The sequence below is a fragment of the Ursus arctos genome, unplaced genomic scaffold (genome assembly GCF_023065955.2).
Source record: "Ursus arctos isolate Adak ecotype North America unplaced genomic scaffold, UrsArc2.0 scaffold_42, whole genome shotgun sequence".
NCBI lineage: Eukaryota > Metazoa > Chordata > Mammalia > Carnivora > Ursidae > Ursus > Ursus arctos.
In genome coordinates, this window is record NW_026623059.1 from 50,442 (window position 1) to 75,757 (window position 25,316).

General features: G+C 64.6%; 2 gene segments (V, D, J or C); both read right to left on the minus strand.

Annotated features, from left to right (window-relative positions):
- Positions 1-463: 463 nt before the first annotated feature.
- LOC113249952 (immunoglobulin heavy constant delta-like) lies at positions 464-10,065 on the minus strand. The segment is given in 7 exon segments: positions 464-472; positions 773-921; positions 5,881-6,633; positions 6,859-6,927; positions 8,301-8,390; positions 8,691-8,981; positions 10,038-10,065. Coding segments are annotated over 7 exon segments (1,389 nt in total).
- A 3,084-nt stretch (positions 10,066-13,149) lies between these two features.
- Positions 13,150-25,192, minus strand: LOC113249537 (immunoglobulin heavy constant mu-like). The segment is given in 7 exon segments: positions 13,150-13,388; positions 13,473-13,588; positions 15,855-16,187; positions 16,290-16,607; positions 16,868-17,206; positions 17,287-17,604; positions 24,841-25,192. Coding segments are annotated over 7 exon segments (1,476 nt in total).
- Positions 25,193-25,316: the final 124 nt, after the last annotated feature.

A 25,316-nucleotide genomic window follows, 5' to 3' on the forward strand; every position in this document is an offset into this window, starting at 1 on the left:
GTACGGGAGCGGCACCTCACATTCCCTTCAGGGCAGAGAGGCCCCACCAGCTTCTTCCCATGGGGCAGCTCCCACTGTGCGCCCTGTCTCTACCGCATCCCAGTCCTGGGTGTGAATCCCTGGATGCTTGCCCTCAGCCCCCTGGGTCCTCTGACCCGAGGCAGACCCAGATGACTGAGACGGGGAGACAGGAGGCAGGTGGAATGAGCAAGGTTGTTTATGGGGCCGGCTGGCAGGTGAAAAGGCAAGGGGCTGCAGTGAGGACTGCTGGCTTGGGGACGTGCAGGGAATGACACCCTCCTCTCTGGGTCTGGTGGCTGAGCTCTGGACAGAGGTGGACAGAGGTGGGCCTGGGATGGGCAGAGATGGGGCTGGAGTCCAGGGTGGGCCCCTCTGCCCTTGGCGACAGCATGGAGGCCGGGCCTCCCTTCTCTGCAGATGCCGGGCGTCTACTCTCCTGGGGTCACTTCACCTGCAGTAGGAGCCCGGGGTCAGGAAGGGGGCGGGTGTGAGGGGCAGGGTCCCCAGAGGCCAGGCCCCAGGCCCCTGAGTCCTGCCAGCCAAGTCGGACGTGAGCAGGAGCCCAGCATCTGTTTCCACAGGAGGAGGGCGGAGGCCGCGGGGAGGGGGGGTCTCCGCTGTCTCAGGGCTGAGAGGCCCGGGCCTGTGCCGTGGCCCCTGATGGCCGTATACACCCCCGCTGCCCGTGGGCTCCCTGGGCCAAGCCCAGAGTGTCCCCCAGCCTTGCACACAGGGGTGCTGGCTGCCTTACCTTGAGGAAGGTGACAAAGCCGCTGTAGAGCAGAGTGAGGAGGAAGAGGGCTGCGAACGTGGGCCACAGTCTGCTGGCGTCCTCCAGGTCCGTGGAGTCCCCGCCGCTCTCATCGTGGCTCTGGGGGGCTGGGGGGGCCACGGCCAGACCTGGGGAGCAAGGGCCCCAGTGAGAAGGTTCAGCCTGCCCACGGCGGGCTGCCCAGGGACAGGCGGCGGCTCTGGGCGCCCCTCTCCTGACATAGCGCCCCCCCTGACGCGTGTCTGTGAACTTTCTCCCTGCCACCCCTCCCCCCGACACCGGGGCTCCGTGGAGCCAGGCGGGCCCAGCATCGCCGAGCGGCGCAGACGGACTGCCACCCAGCAGGCTGCCACATAAGTCAGCACATCCCCGTGACGAGTGTGGGTGGGAGATGGGTGGCACCCAGCAGGTGTGGACACACGGGGACCCTGCCAGGCCGCGGTGGAAGCCCCCGTCAGGAGCGGCTGCTGTGATGAGCGGGGCCAGACGGACCGGGGACAGCACTCTACGCGGAAGGAGCGCCATGCTCTGGGACGCAGCCTGACGCCAGGAGGGCAGAGGGGCCCCGTGTAGCTGGAGTGGGGAGCTCGGAAGGGGAGCCGGGGCTGTTTGGGGTCCTTCAGAGCAACAGGGAGCCCCCCAGGGCCTTGAAGCAAGGGCCTAGCACGTCCAAGCATCCACTGCACGGGAGCCTTGGGGATGGGTCCAGCCGGCACACTCCCTCCCCTGGCAGGAAGTCCTGACGGAACCATCGCCAGCGGACGTGCTCCTGGCTGTTCCCCTACACGCATTTTCTGAGGCTCCGCTCTGGGCTTGACCAGGGCTGCCGACGCTGGGTCTGGGGCGGTGTGGCCCAGGACCCGCGTGCCGTGTCATGGGCGCAGGAAGCAAGCGTGGAGACCGTGTGGCCTTGCCAACTGGAGCAGTCTGCGGGTCTAGTAACAAGACGGGCACGTCTGCGTTCCGTTCATTTCATTTTTCTAGTGACTACGCCCGACTGTTCTCTGGAAGGTATCGCTCCGTGGTGGACACGACACGTTCAGGAAGGCAACCGTCCTCGCTCCAGATAATTCGGGAAAGCCTGTTCCAGGCAGGTGGAAGGTAGTGGGGAACAGCTGAGGCTCAGCCAAATGTGACAATGGTCGCCCGTGGACAGAGCGTCGTCCAGGGAAGGCCGGGCGTTCCGGTCCCCCACGGGGGCAGCAGCCGAGCCCTGCAGTGGAGAGGGCTTGACAGAGGACAGGGGAGGGTGGGGGACATGCCTCCTTGGCAGCCTCCACTCCGCGTGGCAGCACACACCAGCGGGCAGTCCGTGGCGCACAGCCTGGAGAAGCCCTATACGGGGCCGGTCTAACCAGGACTCGAGCCAGTCGGGCTGGCAGGAAGTGGCTTCCACTCGTGTCTGGGGTGGGGTCAGGACCCTCCCTCCATGGGGGCTTTATGGTGTAAACACCACGCAGGACGGGAGATCTGACCCAGCTCGGCCCCCTGCTGTGGACACGGAGCAAAGGTCCTGTGTGGGGCAGTCAGTGGCAGAGAAGATGCCATTGGGTTCATCCCTCCACCCACTCCTCATGTCAGCACGTGCGGACGCTAAAGCCTTGACTGATTCCCTCATGCGTCTCTCCTCCCTGGATGCCCACACCTCTGACCCCCATGCCCAGGGTGGGGCTCGTGTCCCTCTGTCCCCCGTGCCCAGGGTGGGGCTCGCGTCCCTCTGTCCCCCGTGCGCAGGGTAGAGCTCGCGTCCCTCTGACCCCCATGCCCAGGGTGTGGCTCGCGTCCCTCTGTTCCCCGTGCCCAGGGTGGGGCTCGCGTCCCTCTGTCCCCCGTGCCCAGGGTGGGGCTCGCGTCCCTCTGTCCCCCGTGCGCAGGGTAGAGCTCGCGTCCCTCTGACCCCCATGCCCAGGGTGTGGCTCGCGTCCCTCTGTTCCCCGTGCCCAGGGTGGGGCTCGCGTCCCTCTGTCCCCCGTGCACAGGGTAGGGCTCGCGTCCCTCTGTCCCCCGTGCCCAGGGTGGGGCTCGCGTCCCTCTGACCCCCATGCCCAGGGTGTGGCTCGCGTCCCTCTGTTCCCCGTGCCCAGGGTGGGGCTCGCGTCCCTCTGTCCCCCGTGCGCAGGGTAGAGCTCGCGTCCCTCTGACCCCCATGCCCAGGGTGGGGCTCGCGTCCCTCTGTCCCCCGTGCCCAGGGTGGGGCTCGCGTCCCTCTGACCCCCATGCCCAGGGTGGGGCTCGCGTCCCTCTGTCCCCCGTGCCCAGGGTGGGGCTTGCGTCCCTCTGTCCCCCGTGCGCAGGGTAGAGCTCGCGTCCCTCTGTCCCCCGTGCCTAGGGTGGGGCTCGCGTCCCTCTGTCCCCCGTGCGCAGGGTGGGGCTCGCGTCCCTCTGTCCCCCGTGCGCAGAGTGGGGCTCGCGTCCCTCTGTCCCCCGTGCCCAGGGTAGAGTTCACGTCCCTCTGTCCCCCGTGGGCAGGGTGGGGTAAGGTGGCCGACAATGTTCTCTTTCTAGGAGCCAGGTCAGCTGGACCTCTGTGTGTCCCCATCTTTAGTGGCTTTAACTAAGGAAGCACGTTTGTAGGGTGTACGTGGTGTTGCCCGTCTGTCCCTGCGGCCTGGCTGTCCTTCCTCATCTCCTGCATCGTGATGGCAGGCTCGGAATTCCCTCTGCTGTTGAGCGAGGCTGGGCTGTGGGAAGCCTCACAGCAGGAGGCCAGCAGCGGGCACTGTGATTAGCTGCGGAGGGCCCGGGAGGGGCTGGCAGAGAAGCAGAAGGGCTGGAGGTGTCTGGGTGCTGGAGAGCCCCAGGCTTCTGTCTGTGGGACCTCCTCACGCGAGCTGTGGAGCAGGACCGGGTCAGGAGGAGGGGGATGTGTTATTTTCCAGCGACAACGCGGAGCACAAGCGTCCCCAGCATCGTGGCTGCCCGCGTGCCGGGCCTGTGCTGAGTGTGCCACGGCGCCACCCTGCTTAGGAACAGGGGAGCTGTGCTAGGCTGAGAGGCAGGACAGGCCTGTGGGTGCAGGACGGGGGAGCCCGGGGGTCCTGCGGGGAGAGCAAGCAGGACCCCAGAAGAAGCAGAGCACAGCCGCAGTACAAGGATGAGGGTGCTGGGCCGCAGAGAGGAAGCGGCTGAGGCCTCGCTGAGCGCGGAGCACGGGCTCATTCCGCGAGGTTGAGGTTGCCCTCCTGGCTGGAGGAGGGGTCCAGGAGACATGGGCAGGGCCCCAGCTGCCTCCCTGAGCAGGCCTGTCTGCAAGGCCCAGCCCTTAGTGGGCTGGTGAGGGCTTGGCCTGCCTGGAGGAGGGCTCTCTCCCCATCTGCTCCCAGGGGGCCCTGGGGGTCAGGCTAGGCCCCCTGCACCTTCTGAGTGTGTGACCCTGGCAAGTGGGTGTACTTCTGTCCCTGCAGGAAGATTGGTGTGTTTGGGCCCTGGAGGCTCCAAGTCCACGGTTGGGGAGGGACGCACAGCTGCAGGCATAGGGTGAGGGCAGTGCTGGGCCCTGGGGAGGCTTGGCCGTGTGCGGAAACTGGGAGAGGCCTGGCCCAGGACCCATGGCAACCAGAGGCATAGAAGCCACGGCCCAGGGGAAGGGAGCGCAAGAGCCGGGACGCCTCATTCGAGCTGAGCCCTGCCCCCTGGGCTGTCTGGCCTCTCCCATGCTGGGCACGGGTGTGTGCTAGGTGACCCAGGTGCGCACGTGCACCCACACCTGGAGCCTGTAGCCGGGGCTCCGTGCATGAGGGAAGATCAGTGTCCAGCCTGGGTCTGGGTCTGCCCGGGGGCTGGTCTGGCCTCACCTGTGACATCAGACCTTGGAGAGCCTGGGTCTGTGCCTCGGGGCAGCTGGGTGTAGGAGAGTGGAGCCAGGAGGAGCGTCAGTGTGGACCTGGCCCTCAGGGAGTCCAGGGGAGGGAGGAGAAGCAGGGCCAGGAGACTACTGTGGGGGCTGGAGAACATACCCGGGGGCCATGAACCGTGACAGGCGGCCCAGGGCAGGTGGCATCCAGAGGGAAAGGGTGCAATGCCTGGAAGTTGGGCTGAGGACAAGGGGTCCCAGCCTAGGTGGGCAGACAGGGCTGGCCCCGCGCCGAACTTCGGGGGAGGCACGCTGGGGTAGAGGCAGGTGGGCTCGGGGACCCCTTCAGGCTGCTGCCCACCGGGATGCCCCCACTGCCGAGCCGGTGGGAGGAGGTGGTGGGGTCAGCGCTGTTTGGGTATCTGCTCCATTGTGGACGGATGCTCATGGCAGGATGTGGGCTGTTGGCGGGGCGTCCGAGCCAAGGAGCCCGACCCGCCTCCCCGCATGGCCCCCACATTGCTGCCATGGCCTCCACTGGGCATCTTCCCCCAGCTCCCGAGGGCAGTCTGGCGCCCGGACCACCTGCTGCCTCTCCATAAGCGGGAGGAGGGAGGTGTCCTGCGGCCTGCTCGGCCTAAGGTGTCCAGCACTGTCCCACCAGGGCCTTGCTGGGCCGGGAGGGGGCTCTATCAGGGTGCTGCTCCCCGATGGGCTGGCAAGGGGGTCTAACAAGGGCCTCGGAGGGGAGAGTTAGCTCTAACCCTCCACCATGAGCTCCCACCCCGGAGGGCCCACCCGCTCCCCCCCTCGGCGGCCTGCAGTCAGGGGCTGTTGTGGGCGTGTGCTGGTCAGATCCCCGGCACCGGGAGCAGCTCCCCTTCTGGGTGTGCCTGGCTCCGAGGTGCTGACTGCTCTCCCCGACCACCGGGCCTCCTGGGGCTCGGGGAGGGTCAGACGTCCCTGGAGGGTAGGGTCTGGGACGACCCCCTCACCAGGGGAGGCCCGTTCCGAGCCCAGCAGTGCGGCATGTCTTGGGGGGAGATGGTTGCTCTTTGGGGCCTGGCGGGGGAGACAGCACCTCCCAGCCCTCCTAGTCCAGCGTGCGGTGTGCAGACAGGGTTCGGGGGGCCGGTGTCAGGGCATCCACAGCCCACTGCAGACGCCCGGCAGACACCGAGCAGGCCGGTGGCACAGCCCTGGGGCCGTTTGGCTCCTGGGGGCTGCCCCTCCCCCCAGCCTGTGCTCGCGGAGGCCGGGGGGGGGGACGCCCTCGCGTCTGTGTGTGACTCACCCGTGTCCAGGCTCCAGCTGGCGTTGAGCACCTTCCGGGAGGCGTCGTGCCTGACCACGCACGTGTAGGTGGCCAGGAGAGGGCCCTGGGCCGCGAGGACACGCAGGACACTCCAGGTCTGGAACGTGGTGTTCCCAGGCTGGGGCATGGGCGATGCAGTGGCAAACCCTGTGGCGTCCACCTCCGCGTGGCCCCTGAGCCAGGTGAGGAGGATGTCGGGGGGCGAGAAGCCAGACACCTCACACAGGAGCCAGGAGGCCGCGGGGGGCACGGTCAGGATGCGGACGGCGAGGCTGCTGGGCGCCGTGGCAGCTGCGGGGACAAGCCCTGTCATGCTGGGGCCACCCGAGGCCTGGGCGAAGCTGGGTGGGGGTGCGTGTGTGGGGGCGGGCAGCCTCCCTGTCCCCGGGCCTGGGAGCGGCTTACCGTGCTCTCTAGGCACTGCGGACGCCAGCTGGGGGGGCCTGCTGGGGCGGCTCAGCGCGCAGGCGATGCTGGCCCCCGAGGCCCACAGCGACACGGGCAAGGACAGACGGCTGCTCAGGCTCTGGGAGCCATTGACGTGCTCCTCCAGCGACCCCTCCTCCACGGCCCCGCTGGGGGGCGCCCCGGCCACCTCCCAGGACAGGCGGGCCTCCTGCAGGTCATCCCCCACGGCCAGGCAGGTGAAGGAGGCCTCTCCCTGGAGCCACGGCCCCCGCAGGGGAGGGCGCAGCACGTAGAGGCTGGGAGGGTGGGTGTGGTTCCAGCAGTCTGCAGAGGGGAGTGCCCTGGGTCAGTGGTCAGCGGGGGACCTCGGTGCCTGGGGGCAGTGCCAGGCCCAGGCTCGCTGGCTCCCCAGTGCAGACCCCCCCCCCTTTGTTGCTTCCTGGCCTCCCACTGCCGGGCTGGGGGCTGGGTTGCAGGCTGGGATTTCCCCAGGGTCCCCCCAGGCCATTCTTCCCCTTCTTCCCTGGCTCTGCGTCCCAAGGAACTGGCCTCTGCGCATGGCATCCCCTGGGCTTCCTGGCTCCGCGGCTTGCGTCTGGGTGTGGCTGGTGGAGGGCACTGCAGGGGAAGAGGGCGTGAGACCAGCGGGACTCGTAGTCGGGGCCATGGTCTCCCTGGGCCCCTCAGCCTTCCTGCTCTCTGGGGTCCGGAGACGTATCCGCACCTGCTGCTGGCCCTTCCTCAGGGCTCCTGAGTGGTCACCATGCCACACTCACCCCTACAGTTAGAGCGAGAATGGCCAGTAAGTTATCAGGCCTTAGGTTTGGGACTGACTAGGGGCCTGAAAGTTTGTTCTGTTAAGGGTCAGACGGTAAATATTTAGGTTTTGCAGTCACATGGGGCCCCTGTGTCTCCACCCTCCCCCACCCCCCATCCCACTAAAACTGCAAAGACCATCCCCAGCTTGTAGGAAACAGGCTCTGGGCTACGGGCCGTGTGGCCTTCCCAGGTGGAGAGTGCTGGCCTGTTGGGAGGGCTGGGCTCATGGGGCCAGCACAGCTGTCTGCCCCACGGAGGTCATCTTCCCGTGGAGGCCCTCCCGGCCTGCCTGCAGCGAGTCCCCGGAGCTCTGCCAGGGCCGGGGTCCCCGTCAGCCGGGCTCCCCATGGACGGGGTCTGGCACGTACCCCTGCCCCAGGTCAGGGTGGCATTCTGCATCCTTGCCTGGAGGACTGACCTCTCCTTGATGTCCCATCCCTTTGGGTCTGACCGGGCTGTGCTGAGCCAGGGAACTGGCAGTATTCAGAGATGGGGTCGTCACGGGTGGGGCGGGCTGTGGAGGGCCCACGGAGGGGCCACACAGACCACAGTTTCTGCCCCTCGTGTGGGCCACACCGATGCCCCAGAGGGTTGGCGCTGGGGCTTCCCTTCTTTGCAAACATGGCTTGCTGCCCCACTTGGAGGAGTGAGCCCTGGACCCTTCCCCGAGGGCCAGGCAGGGCAGCTGTGACCCTCGGAGAGGCAGCCGGGTGGAGGGGCAGCTCACTGAGAGGGGGTCCTGCTGCAGGGACCCCTGGGTCCACTGTCACGGCTCCTGAGCCTTAGGGTGACATGCTACAGCTCTGTAAGGGTCATAGGCCAAGTCCCGTCCTGCTGGCCACGTCGGCCACATGTCCTCACACGAGGCTCTGGGACAGACTCACGTCTGAGCCCTGTCCACTGGGCCAGGTGAGTCCAGTGCTGGTCTGTGGCCCCGCCCCTGTCCGCTGTACTCTCTGCAGGGTGTCTGGTGGGGGGTCTCCTGTTCACAAGGGGCCTGAGGGGGCATCTGCTTGTGCCCAGCACAGGGCCTACTGTGTGGTCAGGGCTCCGTAGACCCCGCCTCAGTGCCTGCCAGTCCTGACCCAGAGAAGTCACAGAGGGCTGCCTGAAGGAGTCAGCCTAAGGGACGGGAAGGCAGGAGGGGGCACGCTGGGGTGGGGGCTCCTCACCTGGGACCCTGGCAGTGCTGAGGGTGTTGGTGGGCTCCTCTGACAGGGATGGCCTGCGAGTCGACAGGGAGGTCTTCACTTTCCGGGACTCTGAAATCGGAGGGAGAGTGGTGGGGGAGGGTCAGACGGTGTGTGCACCAGGGGGAGGCTGCTCGGCGGCCAGGAGGACCTGGGGACGGCAGGAGGGAGGGCCGAGTGGGCTGCAGGGTGCAGAGGTGGGGACAGGGCCATGGGAGGCCTCACGTTCCGCCACAGACTCTCTTGCACGCTGGGCACAGGGTCTGTGGGGACAGGATTTGAGGGGCCCGGGTGCCGGCCTCGTCCTCGTCCTCTGGGTGGCAGGTGCGGGAGACCCTGCAGGCCATCCTCGGGGGTCCGGGGGCTGCCCACCTGGCCACTGGATGGGCTTCTCCATGTGGTAGCTGGGGCTCCAGCTGACGGCGTTGCAGTGGTACGGGCCTGGCTCCTGGGGGGTGACCAGTAAGGACAGCTGAGTGTGTCTTCTGTCCAGGACGATCAGTTTGGTCTCTTGGATCTGGTCCTGCCCCTCCAACTTCAAGGTGATCTGCACGGACTTCAGGGAGGGTCCCTTTGCCAAGCAGGCCAGGACTACGTGGTTGTCTTCCTGTGGGGCTTCACATCTCGAGACCAAGGGAAATAGATCCAGCGGGGTTACGGGGTCTGGAAGACAGACAGGGGTTGTGAAGCTGGGGGCCCTGGAGGTTCAGGGTGGTGGGGGAGGGGGCTCAGGTGTGGCCCGTAGCTCCTCCTGTCCTTCGAATCCAGTAACGGGTGCTTCCCCCACTGTAGAGCCCGTGTTGCCTAGACCCCAATTCAAGGTACACCCTGGTGATGGGCCTGGGGCCATGTCCCCCCCCCCCCCCCCAGGCCTCCAAATGCTGGCCCTCGGCCAACCTGCAGGAGGCCTGGGACCCCTATGCCTGCAGAGGGGCCTCGTGGCTGGACTTCCGTGTGTTTCCCTGAGGAGTGGGCGGGATCAGACGCTGCCCTCCCCAGTGCCTGGCCCCAAGGCCTCTGCTACTTGGGGTCCAGGCCCATGAGTGCTTTGTCTTCACAGAAGGCCTTCGACCATGCCCTGGGGTGGGGCGCAGGTCGCCCTGCGGTGCTCTGGGCCCATGGGCTGTCACTCATGGACACTGGGTCCAGAGGTGGCAGGTCCCTGAATGAGGCTCCCTAGTGGGCTGGCTGCAGTCCCCTTGTCCTCTTCCTGGGGACATGGCTGGCCAAGAGTGGCCGAGTGAGCGGGGGTCCCTGCCTGTTTCCCTGACAGCTCTGCCGCCGTAGTCTGTGGCCCCTGTCCCGTGCCAAGCCCCCCAGACACCATGCTGCCTTTGCTCAGAGAGGACCAGACATGCCCATTCTCCAGCCGCCCACTCCATGGGTCCCTGGGGCAGGACCCACCTCTCTACTCTCCCAAGTACCCGGCCAGCCTGCCCCTACCTTTTCCTGGGCTTTCCCAACAGGACTATCTCCCACCCACGTCCCAGGGGCCCCTACATAGCATCCCCGGCATTCCCTCGCGCCCTGCCAGGACTCCCACACCACACCATGGGGCAGATGCCGGGCGTGGGTGGGTTGCGGGCCCAATTGTGTCCTAACCCCTGCTCCGCAGAACGTGACCTCATTTGAAGATAAGGTCCTAGTGGGTGAATTAATGATTCAGAGAGGTCATACTGCCAGAGGGTGGGCTCCAAACCCCCTGTGCCTGGTCCTTACGAAAGGGGACGCACAGCACACGCACCATGGGCGGATGAGGGGGTTTGGAGGGATAGGCGACAAGCCAGGGAGGCACGGGTAGCCCACAACCGGCAGCCACCAGGGTGTGGAGGTACGGGACCCAGGGAGTCTAACCCCATAGCCTGATTTTGGGCTCTCGGCCCCCAGAACGGGCACAAGTAGTGTCTGTCATTCCAGCCGCCCGCAGGAAACAAAAGCAGGTTTTGGAACCAGAAGTGGAGTTTGCTGCAACCAACAGCTAGAAATACGGACGTGGCCTTGGAGCCGGCTGGCTGGCAGAAGTGGCGCCTCGAGGGGCATGTCAGGAAAAGGCAGACTGTCCTGAAGACTGTTGGCAGAAGTGTGGATGTGAAAGGTGACCCTCGTGAGGACTCAGAATGGAGGGAGAGCCGGGCAGACAGCGTCTCTCATCTGGGAGAGCTCGGGTGCCGCCACAGAGACGGCGCCACGGAGATGGTGCCACGGAGACAGTGCCACAGAGACTGCACCACGGAGACGGCGCCACGGAGACAGTGCCACAGAGACAGCGCCACGGAGACAGTGGCACAGAGACAGTGCCACAGAGACGGCGCCACGGAGACAGTGCCACAGAGACGGCGCCACGGAGACAGTGCCACAGAGACTGCACCACGGAGACGGCGCCATGGAGACGGCGCCACGGAGACGGTGCCACGGAGATGGTGCCACGGAGACAGTGCCACAGAGACTGCACCACGGAGACGGCGCCACAGAGACAGTGCCACAGAGACGGCGCCACGGAGACAGTGCCACAGAGACTGCACCACGGAGACGGCGCCACGGAGACGGTGCCACGGAGATGGTGCCACGGAGACAGTGCCACAGAGACTGCACCACGGAGACGGCGCCACGGAGACAGTGCCACAGAGACGGCGCCACGGAGACAGTGCCACAGAGACTGCACCACGGAGACGGCGCCACGGAGACGGCGCCACGGAGACGGTGCCACGGAGACGGCGCCACGGAGACGGCGCCACGGAGACGGTGCCGCTGTGCTTGGTGTGGAGCAGGCCTGCAAGGGCCGGGCGTGGGCACTTGGCTGAGGAGCTGTCCACGCACAGTGCAGAGGGCCCGGCCTACGCTCGCTGCTCCTGGGGAATGCAGGAGGAGGCGGCACACGGGAGCCAGAACTAGACGCTTCGGGAAGGTCTCTGCCGCCCTGGACGCGGGGCTGGGGTCTGGCCAGTCCTCCTCCCGCTGGGGGGTCACGCGTGTGGTCCCATCAAGTGTCTGGGAGGAGCTGGCAGCAGCCACGTGGTTCCCCGGGAAAGGTCCGCGCAGGGCCGTCTTGCCCATGGACTGTAGGGGAGGCCGACAGGGTTTCTGGGAGTTCTACGGGAGCACAGAGGTGCCTGCCTGAGGGACGTGGAGGAAGGCTGGCGTTCAGGACAGCGTCGTGGACGCGGAGGGCGCAGAGGACCCAGGCCTCGGGGCGCCGCTGCCCCGTGGTGGGGCTCGGAGGGTGGGCCTGCTGCACCTGGCTCTGCAGACAGAGCGTGGAGCTGAAGTGGATTCTTCCGGAGCCTTATCATCGGGTGGGGAGCCCTGCTGGACCTGGCCTGTCTTCCTTCGGATCGCTCCCTGCTGGCCCGCACGGTCCACCCCGCACCTGCCCCGGCTCCGTGTCTGGAGGTCTGGAGGCGGACAGACCTGTGCCCCGCGGTCGGTCGCACTTCTGTCCCTCCTCTCGCTGACTCAGCTGGTATTTGGGTGAGATCTCGAACATGGGGTGACTTCAGGACTCTGGCACGGGAGCAGGACGTGAACGTCGGGGGCCAGAGGGTGGACTGCGACGGCTTGAATTATGAGCCCCGGTGTGCGTACTCACGTCCCGTCGCCCCAGCACCGCAGAACGGGGCCTTGTTTGGGAACAGGGTCATGGAGACTGAGACCCTAATCCCACATGATGGACACCCTCATCGAAGGGGATCTGGACACGCGCACACACGGGGACGACACCATGTGTGCGGGAAGGCAGACAGCAGAGACGCACCTACAAGCCGAGGACGGTGGCAGCCCCTCCTGCAGCACGTGCTCCCTCCCGGGCCCGGGGAGCCGGCCCTGCCGACACCCCCATCTGACACCTGACTTCCAGACGACTGAGTTTCTGTTATGTGCGCCCCCCGTCGGGGGTCCTGGTGCACAAACGCAGTGCAGGGGCATCCCCGCTTGGGGCCCCCCTCAGCTGTGGCGCTGGGCCGGGGTGGGGTCCACGTAACCAAGACGAAGCCAGAGCCGCGAAGTGCCCACCTGGAGCGTCCACGGGGCGCAGATGTCCCGGGACCCTCGAGCGGCCGGCTCACAGCCATGCTCGCCGTTGCCTCCCCGACCCCTCAGGTGTGCAGGTCTGCACCTCCCCTCTCTGCCTCCTCCCCACCCGCCCCTCCCAGACCCTCGCTGCCACGGCTCCACGGCCCGTGGGCCACCCTGGCCATCTGCATGGAGGCCAGCGAGCCCCCGACACGGTCCCACAGGCCCTTGGCTGCGCTCTGCCTCCTCCGAGGTCCTGGGCCTGGCACCGCCTGCCCTTCGAGCGCAGAGACGTGGGCGCGCAGTGCCGTGCCCCCGCGCCTCTCCCTGGCAGGTACTCTCCTCACCGGTTCAGCAGAAACTGCTGCTCCTGTCCACACACCAGTCAGGGATTAGTCCGACGGCGGGGTGCGCGCCCTGTGCTCCTGCCGCTCTTCAGTCCCACCCCCGACACCGCAAAGGGTGGGACAAGCCCGTGGGGCAGCCAGGCGGGCTGGGGATGGAGACGGGGGCCACGCATGGTGCGGGGACCCATCGGCGGAGGCCCCGCGGGTCACACACAAACCCCCCGAGCCCCAAGCCTGGCTCCTGGTTCCCGCCATGTGTGGGAGATCAGGCCTGGGCCTGCGTCCTGCTTGGCCGTCGTCCTTCAGCAGACGGGACATGCCCGAGACCCTGGGACCCACTGCAGGGCCCCCTTCCCCAGAGTGTCCCCTGGCAGGCCTGTGTGCAGACGGAACTCCCTTTCCCACGGGCCCTCGACACACACACAGCACACGAGGAGTGCACTTTGGGACAAAAACCTGCACAAGGGAGCATTTCGTAAGATCAAATATACACGTTTATTTGAAGGCGACACACGTGTCCGTTGCAAAGCAATGCTCGGAGTGGACTCGGGCCTGTGGGCTCCACACACGGCCCGGCACTCGGCTGAGTCTTCGAGCTGGAAGGGGGAGGGGGCGACGTGGGAAAAGTCCGAGGACAAGTGGACGGGCTCCGCGAGCTGCCCCCTGGGCTCCAGGTCCCGGGCCTCTGATGTCCTTCGCGGGCCGGTCATTTCACCTGCAGACGACATACTGCGTGAGCTCCTTTCCCACTGCCCGGTGCTGCACGCGCCTCCCCCTCCCGCGGCAGCCCCGCCGCTACCTTGAACAGCGTGACCGTGGTACTATAGAAGACGCTGAGGAGGAAGAGGACGATGAAGGTGGACGCCATGGTGTTCAGGTTCTCGAAGCCTTCCTCCTCGGCACCCACCTCCCCCTCTGCAGGGAACACAGCACAGAGGGGTCAGGCCGCGCTCCAGCAAGGCCCAGCCCCAGGCCCGCCCTCGGGTCTCGGCTGTGCTGCCCCAGGAGGGCCAGGCGGGTGGGGGCAGTGGGAGAGGATGCACGTGGCTCCCCAGCCCCACAGGCACTGCCTTGCGGGTCGAGGGCCCCGGGCTCAGTCGGGAAGGGTCTGAGCCAAGCATTAGCTGGGCCTCGGCAGCCCGAGGCGGCGGGTCAGGGCGAGGCAGGACGTGGCCAAAGCAGAGCAGGGGGTGACCCCGAGCACCTCGTGGAGTTGCTGTGGGGTGGCAGAGCGACACAGACACAGGGGTATGGCCGGGTTGGGGCGGCTCACGGTGTCCCGAGGGCTCCTGGTGGCAGGGGCCATACAGCCAGGGCCGCCCGGGAGAGAAGCAGGGAGCAGGGCCTTCTGCCAGCTGTGGACTGGGGGTGGGTGTGCCCCTGGCCACTGAGGCCAGCGAAGATGGCAGCGGGGGGCTGGCATGTGTCTGGGCCACGGGGGCCCTCCTTGCCTCTCCGTCTCAGAGTGCGTGGCACACGTGAGAGCCCATGTGGGGCCCTAGCTGGCTGTCTGCCCTGCCAGTTCTCTGGGGCTAAGGGGTCAGATAGAACCCTGAGGCTCCAAGGAGGGTGACACTGGGGTAGACAGGCTGAAGACATTCAGTGGGGTCAGCAGCCCCTGCATAACTGGGCCCTTTGGGGCATCTCAAGCTCAGGCTCCTAAGGGCCTGGTATGCAGAGAGGGTCTCGGAGGCAGCCTGGAGGGGGCTGTGCTGCCTATGGCTGTTGGCAGAGGAGATCCCACTCAAGCCCCTGCCCCTCTCTGCCCACCGGGCTCTGTACTCCCTCACTCCTGCTCCTGGGGACCTCGTTTCCCGCCATTTCCAGGGCTAGGTGTTCTCTGGGGCTCTCCACTCAGATCAGGCGCTCTGCAGCCTACCCCTGCAAGTAAGAGCCTCCCTGCCTCTGGGGCCGATGTCCAGGCACGCCTGCGTGTCAGGACAGGCCAGGCCCTGTTCACCTATGGGCGCTGGGGTTCTGCTGCCTTCAAGAGCCTGGGCACGGGCAGGGGTTTTCCTTGGCCCCAGACCCGGGAGTGGTGGCCAAGGTCAGAGTCCAGACCTCCAAGCTGAGACAGAGGGACAAGCAGAGCTTGGGCACGAAGCCCTGCAGAAAGTGACACGGCCGGACAGGGCAGCAGTTCCTGCCAGAGGGACCACAGTGTGCGAGGGCTGGCACCTGCGTGTGTGTACGTGCGTGTATGTGTCCGTCTGTCTGTGACTGTGTGCATGTGTCTGTCCGTGTCCGTGTGTGTGGGTGTGCGTGTACACGTGTGTCTGCGTGTGTGTCTGTGACTGTGTGCGTGTGTGTCCACGTGTGCATGTGTCTGTCCGTGTCCGTGTGTGTGGGTGTGCGTGTACACGTGTGTCTGCGTGTGTGTCTGTGACTGTGTGCATGTGTCTGTCCCTGTCCGTGTGTGTGGGTGTGCGTGTACACGTGTGTCCATGCCTGTGTGTCTGTGACTGTGTGCATGCGTGTCCACGTGTGCACGTGTCTGTACGTGTCCATGTGTGTGGGTGTGCGTGTACACGTGTGTCCATGCGTGTGTGTCTGTGACTGTGTGCGTGTGTGTCCACGTGTGCATGTGTCTGTACGTGTCCGTGTGTGTGGGTGTGCGTGTACACGTGTGTCCATGCGTGTGTGTCTGTGACTGTGCATGCGTGTCCACGTGTGCACGTGGCTGTACGTGTCCGTGTGTGTGGGTGTGCACGCACACATGTGTGTCCCTACGCATGCATCTCTGTGTGTGTCTGTGTCTACATGCAGGTGCATCTGTCTACATCACGTGTGTGCACACGTGTGAGTATGTCTTGCACAGTCAGGTGGCTGTGGGAGGAATTACAGGAGTGGTGAGCATGGACTCGGTCTGCAAGGAGCACAGGGACGTCCAGAGGCTGGGTGGGGGCAGGGAGGGTGGTCTGGGGGTGCAGACAGCACAGCCATGGCCCCGGCAGGCGAGAGCATGGCTTACTCAGGACGAGCATCGTTTGAATGGATGTTTTTATTTCTAATTTTGATAAATGCCACATGCCACCCCATTGACAAGGGTAGTTTGCACACAAGCACACACAGCGATCAGCCAGGGGCTGTGGGATCCACCGGAGGGGGCGGCCCCGTGGTCAGTAGCAGGTGCTGGCCGTGTCAGACAAGACCAGGGACACGTTGTACAGGGTGGGTTTACCGGTGGACTTGTCCACACTCCTCTCGGTCACCATGTGGGGCAGGGCCTCGTGGCCTACAACACAGGTGTAGGTCTCCCCGGCACTCCAGTCCTCCTCGCTCACGGTCAGGGTGCTGTGGACAAAGTAGAGGCCGGGGGCTTGGGGCTCGGGCGTCGGGGCGCTGGTCACGTAGCTGTCGGGGGACATGGGTTGCCCCTTCTGCAGCCACTGCACGAACACGTCTGGGGGTGAGAAGCCCTTCACCAGGCAGGTGACCGAGGCCGACTCCCGCAAGCTCAGCTGCTCCCGGCTTGGCGGCAGGACGTACACAGATGGCATGTGCTTGGCGACCTCTGTGGGAGGAAAGACAGTGGTGAACTCAGGCCGGGGCCCGGTGGGGAGGGACTTCCAGCGGCCGTGGGAGAGGCCTGGGCCGCGGAGGAGCCGGTCCCTACCCTTGGGCCTGGAGATGGTCTTCTTCAGCGGTGAGGGCAGATCTGTGTGGGTCACTGTGCAGGTGAACTTCTCCCCCGACTCCCAGTCCTCCACACAGACGGTGGCCTCCCCCATGGCGCTGAAGGTGATGTTGGGGTGGCTCTCGGAGATGTTGGTGTGGGTTTTCAGAGGCTCGCCATTCTGGCGGGTCCAGGAGATGGTCAGGCTGTCATAGGTGGCCAGGTCTGTGACCAGGCAGGACAGCTTGGCCGACTTGGTGAGGAAGATGCTGGCAAAGGAGGGGGGGATGGTGAAGATGCTGATGCTGACAGGTGAATCTGGATCAAGAGAGAATTTATGTCAGTGACCGGCTGGATGCGAAGCAGGCAAAGGTGGAGATTTTCCCCAAAGAACATAGACTGACTTCACAGAGAGCCTTCCTGAGCCCCGAGGCCCCACTGGAGGGGAATGCTGGGCCCCCACCTCCCTGCCCTTGGCCGCTCCAGGAAGCCAAGGCTCAGGGAGTGGTGGGCCTGAGTGGACAGCTGTGCATGTGAGGGATCCCATGAGGGGCTGCATGAGGGGCCAGACCACTCACTGGGGGTGCACATGGAGGACACGTTCTTCTCAGAGACAACCCCGTTGTGCTCCACTTGGCAGGTGAACACGCTCTGGCTGAGCCAGGCGCTCTCGGTGATGGTCAGCATGCTGAGGACCTTGTAGGTCACAACCCCGGACACCTTGTCATCGGCCTCCACCCTGCCGGTGTCGATGCCAGACTCGAGCCGCTTTCCATCACGAAGCCAGGACACGGAGATCTGCTGGGGGCTGAAACCCTTGGCCTGGCAGACGAGCTGGGACGTGCGCTGGCCGTTGCCAGAGAAGGCGTCGCGGGGTGGAATGAAGACAGTCACGTTGGGGGGCAGCTCTGCAGGCACTGCAGGGAAGGGACAAGGCGTCAGCCCACCTGGCCCCACCCTGCCCACCTGGCCACGGGTAGGAGGGCCCGGCTCTCACCTAAGATGGGCACTTTCACTGACTTTTCACCATTGGAGTGCTTGACCTTGCACGTGAGGTACTCATCGGAGCCTTGGAGGACGTCCACGGAGGGCAGGAACACCTGAGAGGTAGCCACATACTTGCCCTCTCTCAGAACCGAAGGGAAGTTCTTGATGTCCCGGTTGCCGACCTCACTGGTGTTCTGGTAGTTCCAGGAGAAGGTGATGGAGCTGGGCAGGAAGTCCCGGGCCAGGCAGCCCATGGCCACCAGGGTCTCATCGGACTGGAAGCTCTCACAGGTGATGAGGGGGAAGAGGTTTGGAGGGGACGGGTTCTCTGAGAACCAGAGAGGGACAGGAGATGAGTGAGAAGGGCTCTTCTTCCCATGTTCCTCCAGGCGGGCCAGAGCCAGCCCTATGGCTCCCTCACCCCACTGCCACAACGGCTGGCCTCTTGTCCTCCCCAGCCTGGACCAACAGTCGGTGGCTGGCTGAGGCCGAATCCAGCCAGGAAGGGGAGGCACGGCAGCCCCCACCCTGCTGCAGAAGCCCAGCTCTGGAATGCTGGGAAGTTGGGGGGAAGACGTGGCCTCTGCCTTGTCCTCGAGCAGTCTGCTACCCTGGCTCCCAGCTCAGGATGGCTTGGCCTCAGCCACTGCTGCCTTCCCTTTGAGACATGGGAGCCAGGCCGCTACGCTCAGCCACAAGCCCCATGAGCCATCTGTGACACAGCTTGACGGCAAGAAGAGGAGCCCCCAGCCAGCCCCCAGCCCTGGCCAGTGTGTCTGGGGTCAGCGGAGGGGTGTATGTGAAGAGTCGGACCATGCAGACTCCCCTTCGCCCATCCTTAGCACAACCAGGTCATTGAGGTCAGACCAGTGTTAGTCAGGACAGTCCAGCAAGGCCAGCTCAGCCCAACAAGAACTAAATGGCCCAATGCAAATGAATCTAGCCCACACTAGGACATCAAACTCCTCTGAGCCAAGCCAGCTTATCCAGTCCATGTCTGCTGGGCCAGCTCAGTGACCCTGGCTAATGAGTCCAATTCAGCCCAGCCCAGCTCAGCTCACCCCAGCTCAGGTCAGCTCACCCAGCCCAGTTCAGCTCAGCTCAGCTCAGCTCAGCTCACCCAGCCCAGTTCAGCTCAGCCCAGCTCAGCTCAGCCCATCTCAGCCCAGCTCAGCTCAGCTCACCCAGCCCAGTTCAGCTTAGCCCAGCTCAGCCCAGCTCAGCCCAGCCCAGCTCAGCTCAGCCCAGCTCAGCCCAGCTCAGCTCAGCTCAGCCCAGCTCAGCTCAGCTCACCCAGCCCAGTTCAGCTCAGCTCAGCCCAGCCCGGTTCAGCTCAGCTCAGCTCAGCTCAGCTCAGCCCAGCTCAGCCCAGCCCAGCTCAGCCCAGCTCACCCAGCCCGGTTCAGCTCAGCCCAGCTCAGCCCATCTCAGCCCATCTCAGCCCAGTTCAGCTCAGCTCAGCCCAGCTAAGCTCAGCTCAGCTCACCCAGCCCAGTTCAGGTCAGCCCAGCTCAGCTCAGCTCAGCTTACCCAGCCCAGTTCAGCTTAGCCCAGCTCAGGTCATCTCAGCCCATCTCAGCCCAGCCCAGCCCAGCTCAGCCCAGCTCACCCAGCCTGGTTCAGCTCAGCCCAGCTCAGCTCAGCTCAGCTCAGCCCAGCTCAGCCCATCTCAGCCCAGCTCAGCTCAGTTCACCCAGCCCGGTTCAGCTAAGCCCAGCTCAGCCCAGCTCACCCAGCCTGGTTCAGCTCAGCCCAGCTCAGCCCAGCCCAGCTCAGCCCAGCTCACCCATCCTGGTTCAGCTCAGCTCAGCTCAGCTCAGCCCAGCTCAGCTCAGTCCAGCTCAGCCCAGCTCACCCATCCCGGTTCAGCTCAGCTCAGCTCAGCTCAGCTCAGCCCAGCTCACCCAGCCCGGTTCAGCTCAGCTTAGCTCAGTCCAGGTCAGCTCAGCCCAGCCCAGCTCAGCCCAGCTCAGCTCAGCCCAGCTCAGCCCATCTCAGCTCAGCCCATCTCAGCCCAGCTCAGCTCAGTTCACCCAGCCCGGTTCAGCAAAGCCCAGCTCAGCCCAGCTCACCCAGCCCGGTTCAGCTCAGCCCAGCTCAGCCCAGCCCAGCTCAGCCCAGCTCAGCCCAGCTCAGCCCAGCCCAGCTCAGCCCAGCTCACCCAGTCCGGTTCAGCTCAGCCCAGCTCAGCCCAGCCCAGCTCAGCCCAGCTCAGCTCAGCCCAGCTCAGCCCAGCCCAGCCCAGCTCAGCCCAGCTCACCCATCCCGGTTCAGGTCAGCCCAGCTCAGCTCAGCCCAGCTCAGCCCAGCTCACCCAGCCCGGTTCAGCTCAGCTTAGCTCAGCCCAGCTCAGCTCAGCCCAGCTCAGCCCAGCCCAGCTCAGCCCAGCTCACCCATCCCAGTTCAGGTCAGCCCAGCTCAGCTCAGTTCACCTCAGCCCAGCCCAGCTCAGCCCAGCTCAGCCCAGCTCACCCAGCCCGGTTCAGCTCAGCTTAGCTCAGCCCAGCTCAGCTCAGCTCAGCCCAGCTCAGCTCAGCTCAGCCCAGCTCAGCCCAGCCCAGCTCAGCCCAGCTCACCCATCCCGGTTCAGCTCAGCTCAGCTCAGCTCAGCCCAGCTCAGCCCAGCCCAGCTCAGCCCAGCTCAGCCCAGCTCACCCAGCCCGGTTCAGCTCAGCTCAGCTCAGCCCAGCTCACCCAGCCCGGTTCAGCTCAGCTCAGCTCACCCAGCCCGGTTCAGCTCAGCCCAGCTCACCCAGCCCGGTTCAGCTCAGCCCAGCTCAGCCCAGCTCAGCTCAGCCCAGCCCAGCTCAGCCCAGCTCACCCATCCCGGTTCAGCCCAGCTCAGCTCAGCCCAGCCCAGCTCAGCCCAGCTCACCCATCCCGGTTCAGCCCAGCTCAGCTCAGCCCAGCCCAGCTCAGCCCAGCTCACCCAGCCCGGTTCAGCTCAGCTCAGCTCAGCCTAGCTCAGCTCAGCCCAGCCCAGCTCAGCCCAGCTCACCCAGCTCAGCCCAGCTCACCAAGCCCGGTTCAGCTCAGCTCAGCTCAGCCCAGCTCAGCCCAGCCCAGCTCAGCCCAGCTCACCCATCCCGGTTCAGCTTAGCTCAGCTCAGCTCAGCCCAGCCCAGCTCAGCCCAGCCCAGCTCAGCCCAGCTCACCCAGCCCGGTTCAGCTCAGCTCAGCCCAGCTCAGCCCAGCTCACCCAGCCCGGTTCAGCTCAGCTCAGCTCAGCCCAGCTCAGCTCAGCCCAGCCCAGCTCAGCCCAGCCCAGCTCAGCCCAGCTCACCCAGCCCGGTTCAGCTCAGCTCAGCTCAGTCCAGCTCAGCTCAGCCCAGCCCAGCTCAGCCCAGCTCACCCAGCCCGGTTCAGCTCAGCTCAGCTCAGCCCAGCTCAGCTCAGCCCAGCCCAGCTCAGCCCAGCTCACCCAGCCCGGTTCAGCTCAGCTCAGCCCAGCTCAGCCCAGCTCACCCAGCCCGGTTCAGCTCAGCTCAGCCCAGCTCAGCCCAGCTCAGCCCAGCTCAGCCCAGCCCAGCTCAGCCCAGCTCAGCCCAGCTCAGCCCAGCCCAGCTCAGCCCAGCTCAGCTCAGCTCAGCCCAGCTCACCCAGCCCGGTTCAGCTCAGCCCATCTCAGCCCAGCTCAGCTCAGCCCAGCCCAGCCCAGCTCAGCCCAGCTCACCCAGCCCGGTTCAGCTCAGCTCAGCTCAGCCCAGCTCAGCCCAGCTCACCCAGCCCGGTTCAGCTCAGCTCAGCCCAGCTCAGCCCAGCTCAGCCCAGCCCAGCTCAGCCCAGCTCAGCCCAGCTCAGCCCAGCCCAGCTCAGCCCAGCTCAGCTCAGCTCAGCCCAGCTCACCCAGCCCGGTTCAGCTCAGCCCATCTCAGCCCAGCTCAGCTCAGCTCAGCCCAGCTCACCCAGCCCGGTTCAGCTCAGCCCATCTCAGCCTAGCTCAGCTCAGCTCAGCCCAGCTCACCCAGCCCGGTTCAGCTCAGCCCATCTCAGCCCAGCTCAGCTCAGCTCACCGAGTCCGGTTCAGCTCACCCAGCCCGGTTCAGCTCAGCTCAGTCCAGCTCAGCCCAGCCCAGCCCAGCCCAGCTCACCCATCCCGGTTCAGCTCAGCTCAGCTCAGCCTAGCTCAGCTCAGCCCAGCCCAGCTCAGCCCAGCTCACCCAGCTCAGCCCAGCTCACCAAGCCCGGTTCAGCTCAGCTCAGCCCAGCCCAGCTCAGCCCAGCCCAGCTCAGCCCAGCTCACCCAGCCCGGTTCAGCTCAGCTCAGCTCAGCCCAGCTCAGCCCAGCTCACCCAGCCCGGTTCAGCTCAGCTCAGCTCAGCCCAGCTCAGCCCAGCCCAGCTCAGCCCAGCTCACCCATCCCGGTTCAGCTTAGCTCAGCTCAGCTCAGCCCAGCCCAGCTCAGCCCAGCCCAGCTCAGCCCAGCTCACCCAGCCCGGTCCAGCTCAGCTCAGCTCAGCCCAGCTCAGCCCAGCTCACCCATCCTGGTTCAGCTTAGCTCAGCTCAGCTCAGCCCAGCCCAGCTCAGCCCAGCCCAGCTCAGCCCAGCTCACCCAGCCCGGTCCAGCTCAGCTCAGCTCAGCCCAGCTCAGCCCAGCTCACCCAGCCCGGTTCAGCTCAGCTCAGCTCAGCCCAGCTCAGCCCAGCTCACCCAGCCCGGTTCAGCTCAGCTCAGCCCAGCCCAGCTCAGCCCAGCTCACCCAGCCCGGTTCAGCTCAGCCCATCTCAGCCCAGCTCAGCCCAGCTCAGCCCAGCCCAGCCCAGCCCAGCTCAGCCAGCCTGGTTCAGCTCAGCTCAGTGCAGCTCAGCCCAGCCCAGCCCAGCCCAGCCCAGCTCAGCCCGGCTCAGCCCGGTTCAGCGCAGAAGTGCCAGTTCAAAATGGTTTGGTCCCGCTCAGGTGAGGACTGCTTTGGGCAGCGCAGTGTAGTACTGTAGAGTCAGTCCCGAGAGCCCGGTCCTGAGACTCACTAGAAAGTTTGAGACCACCGGACCTCCTTGCCTTCAAGCTAAAGCCATAGTATCCAGGAACCCTGTGTAGACAGGCCTGGCTCCGGGTCAGTTCCTTCTGGTGCTAACCCCTGCCTTTTACATCCTTGTGTGTCCTTGTGGATTTCTCCACTGGGACCCCTATTTTGTCATGGCCTCAGTCTGAGCTGGCTCTTGGTGCCCAAGCATTATCAATCGTTCCCACCTCAGCGTCCTGGGTAAAATACTTCCTGGCCAGTTAAAATTCATCAGGACATTTTACAACGATTGAGTGTTTGCTGTCATCAGCGGGACAAGGCCACGTCTTTGCAGCGCTGCTTCTCGGCTGAGATTGCAGTGCCCAGGGCTCTCCCCTCTTGTCCTTCCCCCTCCTGGCACTTGCCCGTAGCGGAACTCCTGCCTTCTGGGTCTAAAGTAGGCCCCCGACTTTAGCTAAATTCCCTCCAAACAGAAATCATCATTAAATATGACCAAAAATGTAACTTATCTGAGTTTGCACTTCTCATTCTGCTCTTTATCATAAAGCTCTTTTACAAGGCAGTAGGCAACTTTCAAACGCACAGTAACGACCTCGCTCCCAAAGCTGCATTTACCACCAGAACACAGCGTAAGTGGCGCCCTGCGTATGCCAGAGCGTCTGCGCCCTCGGATGGATAGCTAAGAAGCCACAGGGCAGCCCTTCCATCTGTGTCCTTGAAACATCCTTAGAGAAAGTTACATGGGAGGGACCAAGACGACGGTCGCTCAGGCACTCATACAGATAAATCTCCTTGTTTCACGGAGCAGTCGTTAAAGACCGAGTCCTCACCACGCAGAAACCAAAACACCAAATACAAAGTTCTCTCTTACCAGCTCTGCTCCCTGGTCACCGTGGGGGTCTTTGAAGAATTCCTCCAAATCCATTAAAATCGGCTGGCTGCTGCATAGCCGGTTGGCCTGGTGGCGGAAGCCACGACTGCTGCCCCCAGCCACGGCGGGCCCCGGGGGACCCCCAGCCACGGGGGGCCGGGGGCGCCGGGCAGACACTCCACTGGGGCTCCATCAGCGCGGGAGCCCGGCAGAGCTCCTTTCTGATTCGAGACCTGACTGGATTTCCTCTTAGTCCAACAAGCAACACGCTTCACTGAACTCATTCAGGACAATCACTCAGGTTTCACCTAAAATTTGTCCCAACAGGAATGCTTGAAAAGTGGTCTGCAAGCATGCGGACGGGAAGGCCATGTTATCAGAATATCTAAGCGCCTCTTCATCACAAAGAGAAAATCGTCTCGCTTAAAATACTGCGAACGCAGTGATTGCAAGAACCGTGCGTGGGGGCACCGGAGGGTGCTTTGAGGTCAACAACCATTTGCAGGGACAACAAATTAGACAAACCTTACACGGACGCATCGTAAACTGTCCCTAACACCAGTTTAATTTCTTAAACATCTCATTTTGGAAATGAGCGTAATTGAGATGTTGGTGAGCTAAGACCGAAAAATTAAACTCAGCTAAAGAAGGAAGCGGCGGGCTCCTGCAGTGTCTTGGCCTTATTTTAGAAATGCAAATCACACAGGTGTTGTTTTGCAGGGCGGCTGTGTTCAGCCTCGCAGGGCTGGGCAAAACCACCCGAAAACCACTTCTGCTAGCCACAAACTATAAATTTGCCAAGTGTGTTTTCTGGCTCCCTAAAATAGACAGCCCGCGTGACCTGCAGCCTGCCACCTGCAGCCTGGCCCCTCGCCGCGCCTCAGCTAACTCAGCACTTGCAGAACCGCTGAATTAAATACAAAAATAACCCTAACTTATCAACAGCAAAACCGCTCCGGCAGGGGGGCGACAGCACCGCGGCCCTACTTCTTGTTTGACTCCAGAAAGACGTGATTCTGGGTTGTTAATTGCCTGATACAATTAAAAAAGTCTAATATCCTTGAAAATCTCAACATGGCAAAGTCACAGTTTTGTGAACTCTTTTTCTCAGGAGCCCTTCAAAGACGCCCTGTCCTTCGGAGTTTAGGAAGCGTGCACTTAGGACGAGCAGCCGCCTCTCCCTGAGACGCTGGCTGCCCCAGCCCAGCTCCCTGGCCCCCAGACCCGCCGTCCGGGCAGCAGGACTCCGTGTCCCTCCTCGCCCGGGTGGCTCCGTTCCTGACCAAGAATCGTCAACAGTCCAGCACAGAACATCAGCCCTCATTCTGAGGACAGTCTTTCACCCCACACTCCAGCTGTGGTGTCCTGCTCGCTCTGCAAACACAGCTAGCCCTGCACACTCCTCAGCCGACACCAGGGCTCTAAGACCCGGGTGGCACCAACCACAGCCGCTCGGCCCTGTGGCCGCGGGGGTCCTGGCCCACACGTGGCCCGCCTGGCCTCCAGGCCCCTCTGCAGGGGCTCAGTTACTCCACGGGGTATGCAGGCATTACTCTAGTTTTAGGAAGACATCAGGAAACCGAGAGGCTCCAAAGTCCCGAAGGCACCCGGCCCTCGTCCCCTCCCGGCCAGCCTGCCCCTGGGGGCATGTCCCAAGGACCCTCCATCGATGCTCAGAAAACCCCAGGAAAGGAGCAGAAAATAAAGGCCCTGCCAGGGCCGCTCTTACCTGACGACACGGTGACTGAGGTCCCCTGGCCCCAGTAGTCCATACCGTAATAATCACAGTGGTGAAATCGCCATCCGCACCCCACCAAAACCCCTGGGCCCGGCCCGGCATTGCCCCGACTCAGAGTCTGCACGGTCTCCGGGCCACACGGACGCCGATCATCCAAGTCACCCCCACTGCCCCTGAGACCCTGTGGAAGCCAGACCGCGGCCTGCCTGGGCGGCCTGACTGCAAGCCAACAGCCCCTAACAGGGATTCCAAAGTCCAGTCCACCCCAAGGGCCACGGCCCTGGAGAGCCTGATGCCACCGGCTGCTCTCCCACAGTCGCGGCGGCGGCCGAGAAGGCCTGGACTGTGTGGCCGGACCAGCCAAAGAGCTGCCTTGTCCCTGAGTACAGCCGTCCTCAGGGCGACCTCCAGGCCCCTGTCTCTGCCCGCCTCCCTGGCCTCCAGAAACCCCAACAGCCTGACCCCCT